The sequence below is a fragment of the Bactrocera dorsalis genome, chromosome 6 (assembly GCF_023373825.1).
Source record: "Bactrocera dorsalis isolate Fly_Bdor chromosome 6, ASM2337382v1, whole genome shotgun sequence".
In the NCBI taxonomy this organism is placed as follows: domain Eukaryota; kingdom Metazoa; phylum Arthropoda; class Insecta; order Diptera; family Tephritidae; genus Bactrocera; species Bactrocera dorsalis.
In genome coordinates, this window is record NC_064308.1 from 24665074 (window position 1) to 24673372 (window position 8299).

An 8299-nucleotide genomic window follows, 5' to 3' on the forward strand; every position below is an offset into this window, starting at 1 on the left:
GAAAAATCGATTATTTTACGAGAAAACTCGATTTTCGAGTAGAATCGGAATCGAGTTTACCATCCCTACTGGCAGCTATCGGGGCACATATAAAACCTCCGCACAATAACCACCACAAAAAAATGATTTGTTTTCTATATAATTTGTATGGAAAACAGAAAATTTGAAATAGGCACCTCTTAATATTAATATTAGGAGCTCATCTTTTGAGTGACTTTTTTTTACACATTTTCGAAAGTTTTGAGCCTGTTTTTCAGTTGAAAAAAAAAGGTTGCCTCAGAATGGCACACCCTAATCTACATACTATACACATTGATGTATATATTGTTCCCAAAGTTGGTAAACCTATAGTTATAGGATATTATTTATATAATAAAAATTAAAAAAAAAATATGAACGGTTCGGAAATAAAAACAACATTTATAGCAAAAATTAAATATTTCACATACATACTAACATTTGTGAAAACACATACAAGTTAACGGCAGCAGCCACACATACTCTTTATGAATAATATAAAAAAATTTTATCTTCCTACGGTATTACTGCCTGGTCAGCAGAATACTTTAATTAATAAAAATCGATAAGTAAGCGTAACTCAATATTCCATTATTTGTTTCGATAATGCGAATAATTGGAAATGCAATGCTCTGGCAATTCATCACTTAATGTGATGCCAAAGCATTTTTAGTAATAAGCATAGAATTCTAAGGATATAAATATAAGTGATTTTACAAATAAAGATCAGTGAGAGTATAGTGTGTAATCAGCGAGCAAGCATTACCGCACTCAAACCAACACGTTGTGTTTCATTTCTGCCGCACGTAGCGGACAAAAACATTTTTTTTAATACTTCCCACGTAAGGGAAGTTAATTGGCGCCCAACGTTAAGGGCTCGTGTTAATCGTATAAAGGGAGAGAAATGTAGCCCTAGTACCGTAACGGTCACGATTAGTGAATACCAGTACCAGAACCAGTCAACGTACATAAACAAACCTCGTGCGAGAGGTAGTACCTATGCGAATAACGCATTAAAAATTAAAAAAAAAAACAAGCATCCCAAAAAAGGGAGAAAAGTTAAAACTAAAATTCCAAAACTCTAAAAACGTGTCGCGTAAATGAACAAACCAGAAATAAAAATAAACCAAAAATAAAGTGAAAAATAAAACATAATTAGGCATTGCACGCCAAGCAGCGGCGTAGCGATCGAGGGAAGGCAAAGGACGAAAAATTCATTACAAACCAAGGGACAAACGACGAGGAGAAGAAGGAGTAAGACTACATTAATTAATATATATTCAATATATAGATATAATATTTAAATCAATTAATTTAAGCGATTAAGTTTAAACTATTAAGAATAATTCAAGGCTCGACCAACCAGGTAATAAAATATTTTGAAACTGCGATTCACCACCGCAAGGGGGACCCACCGATTTATAACACAAACTCAATTCTGCGATTCTGAACTCCAGACCCTCCAGAATAAAAGAGTCTCCTTTCCTAGTGTACAAAAACTCACCTTATAGGCCACTCACACTTTAAGTTAATTTCAAGATCGTTACAAACTTTTATTTTTTGCGAAATTCACTTCACAATTATTGTAATAAAATTGGTTTTAAAACAATAGTTCAAAACTTTAAATATATATATTATATATATATACAATGATGAACGTTATTATAAAATTACTTTTAATATAAAGTGAAAACTTTGAATATATAAATGTGAGTAGCGAACGGGAACCGGGATGCTGCGAAAAGCGATGCTGCGTGATCGACGTCGTATCAACGAAAGGTGCGCAAAATCTTTTCTCTTTTCCTTTAGACAAAGACTGCAGAATGTCATCGCGTTTGCGTTCATGTGCGTGTATGTGTGTTAATGTGTGGTGAGTTGATGGAGATGTGATGCGACGTCGCTACTCATTTAGCCATCCCGGCCCCCCTAGGCGAGTATTTAGCCTAGAAGCCGCTGTAGCTGCTGTAGCGTAGCTACAACGCTGCTGAGACCTGTTGACCGGCGGGATTGCGGCCTATGCTGATGGCGTCGTGTTGATGTTGCCCGGTTTTGGCGCCAGGGACGGAATTCTGCTGGAGGGCGTCCGCGCCGGCGGTATGCCGTCACAGGAGTCCTTTGAGAACACCTGACGTTACCACTGGCGCGAGGAGCCGGTGGGCGCCCGGAGTCGCGTCTGCTAGGTTAGGTGATGGACACTCCTGAGTTGCGTGGGAAGTTGCCAGACAATTCAGGCAATACCCGTGCGCCTGTGCCACCTGCTGGCGTTGCATCGGCGGCATGCCTTTGAAGATACCTCAGTGCGATAGTCGATGCGGGCGGCGGCATAGTCGACAACGAATTCGTTGCAGATCCGCTGGTAATGCTGGCGTGCTTTGACGCGGAGCCGTGGTCGCGGTGGAGCCTGTTGTTGTTCGAGGCGCTGCCGGTGCAGTGTTGGTCCGGGGTGCTGCTATTGGGGCAGCTTCAGAGCGAGGGGCGGAAACTGCCGAACGCATGGTTGGCGTTGACGATGATGCCATATCCACGTCCATATTACTCTGTGAGAGAAATGATGATATTAGCAATATATTGTGAAATTTACAATAATATGGACTTTTGTGCAACGATATGTGGCATGTATAGGATGTCATTTTTTTATCAGACATTTATGTTAAGTCTTTTGTGTCATTTATGTTATTCGAGGTTTCGATTTGGTTCGGTTTTACGTTTCTTTATCTTTGGCGGTTGGTAGAAAGCATAATTTGACGAGCGGTCTGGTTAGTGTTCCGGTTTGAGTGCGGAGATCAACTACTCGAACATGACCGTCGGAACCGTAATGAAGTTGTTTTATGCGGCCGAGTCGCCATTCCGTAGGAGGGAGACAATCATCTTGTATAAGGACGCAGTCTCCAAGCTTTGGTGCCTTTTCTTGAGTTTTCCACCGGTATCTCTTGTGAAGGTCCTTTATGTAGTCTTCCTTCCATCGGCGGCTGAAGTCATGCTGGAGAATTTTAATTCGTTCCCATCTGTTTAATATGGATAGCGGCTCTACGCCTGGCTCAGGTATGGCCAGAATGGGTGCTCCTTTTAGAAAATGCCCTGGGGTTAAAGCTGTGAAGTCGGAGGGATCTTGCGAAAGTGGTGAGATAGGTCTGGAATTTAGTACGGCTTCGATACGAGTGATTAATGTAGTAAACTCCTCATAATTGAATTTATGGTTACCAGCCGTTTTCTTTAAATGGGACTTAAAGCTTTTTACTGCTGATTCCCAGAGTCCGCCCATGTGAGGAGAACATGGGGGTATGAATTGCCAATCGACCCCTTGGGGAGCAAATTTTCTTACAATTTCGGGGGATACTTCTTTCATGAATTGTAAAAACTCCTTTTCCGTGGCTCTTTGAGCTCCGACAAAGTTTTTTCCATTGTCGCTCATAATTTTTAAAGGAAATCCGCGTCGTCCGACAAAGCGGGCAAATGCTGCAAGAAAAGCCGCAGTAGTCAGATCCGAACATAGCTCGAGGTGTACTGCCTTTGTTGTGAAACATACAAAGACAGCCACATACCCTTTTCTAAATGAGGAAGACCTTAGCATTGAGGCCTTTATCTGGAAAGGTCCAGCAAAATCAACCCCAGTAATGGTAAAGGGTAAAGCATAGTTGCAGCGTTCAGGTGGTAGGGCTGCCATGATCTGCGTACGCACCTGCTGCTTGTACATAGTACACTGTTTACACATGAAAATGGTTCTTTCAATTTGTGGCTTTAGTCGCGGTATATAGAACTCTTGTCGGACCATTTGTTGCATCAAGCGATGCTCACCATGCAGTGTAAGCTGGTGGAGATATATTAGAAATAAGTAGGTAAAACGGGATTTCTCTGGGATAATGATGGGATGTCGTTCATTGTAACTAAGGCTGGAGTTGGCTAGTCTTCCATTTGCCCGTAGTAATCCCTTAGCGTCCAGGAATGGGTTTAACACGAGAAGTGAGCTCCCCTTTTCGAGAGTTCGCTTTTCAAGCAACTTTGATTTCTCTTTGCTGAAATAGCGAGTTTGTGTATACAAGATTAGACAGACCTTGGCATGTTGCAAGTCGGGATATGTTAGTTGTATGTAAGGATCATTTAAAATTCTTTTCATCTTTTGTTTAAGTTTATGGATGAATTTGTGCATATAAGCGACTACCCTTAGTGCTCGCGGAAATGATGAAAACCTTTGGAGAATATCATCCTCTTCTAGAGTGATATGAAAATTTTCTATTTTCCGACTTTCCGGAGGTATGATATTCCGAGCAGGAGACTTTGGCCAGAATTCTTGTGATTCTGTTAGCTATGTGGGACCGTTCCACCAGAGTGTAGTGCTGGTGAGGTGAAGTGGCTTGCAACCTCTTGTCCCAAGATCCGCTGGGTTATCTGCACTTGCAACATGTTGCCATTTTGCTGAGCCAACTCGGAGGATGGAGTCATGTGTAGAAGTTCACGCAAGTGAGGAAAGTTCTCTGATCGCCATTCACTTGGGAGTGGCCAGAAACGATTCTTTTACATATGACTCAAGCAGCTCACGACTTCCGGTCTTTGACCAAGTATCCTCTGGGTAGCCTAAGAACATCCGTTTGAAGGCGAGCTAACGTGAGAAGGCGAAACATTCCCTGCATAGGGTTGTGCGCTGGGTTTGGAACCCGCCACGTAAAAAAACACCCCCAATGAAAAAGCAAACACAGCCTCGGATGAGAGACCCCCCTTTTGATATTCGGCTATAATCGCGTAAGCGGTGTCTACGCCAGTAAAGAAGAACTAAGTCTAAGATTTGTGATATGCGATTCGATACATAGGTCTTCCAAGTATAGGGTGGTTTTTCCAACCATGCTAGAACTATTTCTGAGTCTGACCAGAGATACATTTTGTGATCGTTTAATTTTAGATGGGTTTGAACTATCGAAATTAATTTTGCTAACAGAAGAGCACCATTTAGTTCAAGCCGTGGTAGGCTTAGTGTCTTCAAAGGTGCAACTTTGGCATTGGCTTCCAAAAGATGTGAAGTTATTTTACTATCATACTGAGTGCGTATGTAGACTGTTGCACAATAAGCCTTTTCAGAGGCATCACAGAAACCGTGTAATTCTGCGTTAATGTTAGGGGTGAAATTTACCCATCGAGGGATTCGAATTTCTGATATAGTATGTAGGTTGTTAGCAAATTGAACCCATTTTGTTAAACGTACAGGTTTTACCTGTTCATCCCATTCAGTGCCATCTTGCCACAATTCTTGAATGAGAATTTTAGCTTGAATCCTTATTGGCGAAAGCCATCCTGCGGGGTCGAAAAGTTTTGCCACTGAGGAAACGATTTGTCGTTTTGTGATGGCGGACATTGTAGATATTGACTCAATTGTATATGAGAATTGATCTGTTATCGCATTCCATTGAATCCCTAATGTTTTTGTTCTACTGGCCTTTTCGAATTTAAGGAAGTCAGTATCTAAGAAGTCTTCCTTTTTTATATCTTTGATTATTTCGGGATGATTTGATGTTATTTTCTTTAGGGGAAAACCTGCTGAATTTAGTGCTTTGATCACTTGAGATAATGATTCGCACGCTATTGGTATAATGTGGCTACCTGATAAAATGTCATTCACATATGTTTGAGTTTGCAACACAGAAGTTGCTAAAGGTAAATTTGTTTCACAAGTTTTTGCAACTTCATGTAACGTCCTAATGGCTAAATAGGGTGCGCAGTTGATGCCGAAGGTAACTGTTTTAAGTTTGTAGTCGCTAATTGGACTATTAATTGAATTGCGGAAGGCTATGCGTTGGAAATCTTGGTCATTTTCATGCACCAGAATTTGCCTATACATTTTCTCAACATCCCCGTTAAAAAAGTATTTAAACATGCGCCAATTTAGTATTAGCAACATGAGATCAGGTTGTAATGTTGGCCCTGTGTATAATACATCATTGAGTGATTTGCCTGAGCTCGTACATTTTGAGGCATTGAACACCACTCGTACTTTTGTTGTGATTTTATCTGGTCTTATTACCCCATGATGTGGAAGGTAAAAAGATAAATATCTACCTTTGGATATTTTTTCATATGGTACAGTTTCTTCCATATGATTGAGGTCAAGATATTCCTCCATTACATTATCATATGCTGATTTTAGCTCATTTTTCTTCGTCAGGCTTTTTTCCATGTTTATGAATTGCTGGACTGCTGAGATTCTAGAGTGACCTAGAGCTATAGTTTCTGGAAAGGTGGATTTGAATGGCAGTCGCACAACATAACGACCATGTTCGTTTCTTGTTGTTGTGGACTGGTAATAGGCTTCGCATGCCTGGTCTTCTTCTGAAAGTTTGGTAATCTGGGGTACTTCTTCCACTTCCCAGAATTTTTCTTTATTTAAGTATTCGTTTGTTATATCTTCCACTTGTGTTGTGAAAGAATTTATTTTTTCAGTGACTTGGCCACTTATAATCCACCCAAAGATTGTATTTAACAATTAATTGGAGATTTTCTCTATACCTTCAAGAATTATTTGAGGTATTAAGTCACTGCCTAATAATATGTCGATTTGTGATGGGGTATGACAGTTAGGATCTGCTAATTTGAGATGTGAGCATTTTTCCCAGTGTATTTTATTTACTTCATAGCTTGGAAGCAAATTTGTAAATTGCGGTAGAACGATGGCTTGTGCATCTATCCGTATATCCGCATTTGGAGAAACTATGGTGATTGGGCATATTTTATTAGAATTTTGAATAATTCTTCCGCCCATTCCCGAAATTTGAAAATTGGAATGTTTTATTGGCAATTTTAGCCGATTTTGAACCTTTGATGATATAAAGGATCTTTGAGAGCCTTGATCTATTAACGCTCTTAGTTTGAATAAATCACCTTTATGTTCAATGGTGATGACAGCAGTGGGTAAAAGAATTTTGCTTTCATTTTCTGAATGAAGCGCTTGAATTTTTGCTGCTTTAGAGCAACATGGTTGTTCTTCCCTTTTTTCGGGATTTGAGGTTTCGGGATTATTTAATGTAGTTGTAGCGACTAACCCCGTGGTTTTTTGAAATGGATTTTTCTTCACATTTTGAAAATTGGTAACATGAAGCAAGCACAATTGAATTTGCTTTCACAGTCTTTTGTCATAGGAGAATTCGACAGACAGTTTATGCAAAGTTAGTGTTGACGTACCAGATTGTTTCTATCTGAAACGGATAATTTTTTGAATCTCTCGCAAGATCTTAATTTATGACCTCCCTTACAGAATTCACACAATGATTGCCATTGACTACTTTGATTTGACACGAATGTGTGACTTTTATTAACGTGTCTATTATATTGTATGCTATTACTGGCTTGGGGTTTGAACAAGTTTTTACTTGACTCATTTTGATGGCTTTTTGGCTATTCGCTCAGCTATCTCGTATTGAGCAGTGAGGAATGCTTTCATCTGTTGCCAGGTGGGCATTATTTTTCTTTCCACTAGTGATTGTTCCCATCGTAGTAACACAGCATCAGGCAGTATCTGCGCAAATGGTTACTATAATAGGGTCCCACGATTCTGTGGATACATTTTGTGTTTTTAACACTGATAGACAATTTGTCACTGTGGAGTGTAAGTTTTGAAATTCCTGGCTAGTTTCTTGTTGGATTTTTGGCAAATGCAATAAAGTTTTTATTGGGTTTTCTATCATAACCCTTTAATTTTCGTACCTTTCGACAAGTGCTTCCCAAGCCAGTTTAAAATTTTCGTCATTTAAAGCGAATTGCTTGACGATACTGCCTGCTTCCCCTTTTGTTTTATACCTGAGATGGTATAGCTTTTGTGCTTGTGAAAGTTAAGGATGGTTTATATAAACAGCAGTGAATATGTTCCGGAAGGGCGGCCACTGGTCATAACATCCATTGAAAATTTCAGTATCACAAGCTGGTACCTTTAGATACATGCCTTTATCTATGTCTTCTTTTTGTGTTGTAACTACTCTGGGAGGGGGAGTAGTGGCTCTACTTGGCCTTACTAAACTTATTTGTTCAGTTATCATTCCCTTTGTTAACTCGTACTGATCTCGGCAGTTATCACACTTGGCTGTCGCCGAAGCTTTTGTGTTTTCTGGGAGTTCTGCGTCGTCAGTATCTAGTACTGTATCGTACGCTGCCAGAAGGCGTGCCCAATTTTTTTTTTTTTTTTTTTTTGAGGCCGTAAGGAGGGTTTAAAATGCCTTCGCACCGTATAGGGATCGTCATCCGATGTGAGTGGTGTACCCACTAAAACACTCCCCCCTTCTATCATGGAATTTTTTCCCCTACC

General features: G+C 40.0%; 1 protein-coding gene across 1 annotated transcript; it reads right to left on the reverse strand.

Annotated features, from left to right (window-relative positions):
• Positions 1–1918: 1918 nt before the first annotated feature.
• On the reverse strand, positions 1919–5085 carry LOC125779306 (uncharacterized). The gene has a single exon (XM_049460580.1). It carries the CDS (start codon positions 4163–4165, stop codon positions 2720–2722), a length of 1446 nt encoding a protein of 481 aa, XP_049316537.1. The 5' UTR covers positions 4166–5085; the 3' UTR covers positions 1919–2719.
• Between the last annotated feature and the right edge of the window lie 3214 nt (positions 5086–8299).

Excerpts from the sequence above, each read along its gene's own strand:
- LOC125779306 (XM_049460580.1), bottom strand. The coding sequence starts at position 4,165 with ATGCACAAATTCATCCATAAACTTAAACAAAAGATGAAAAGAATTTTA.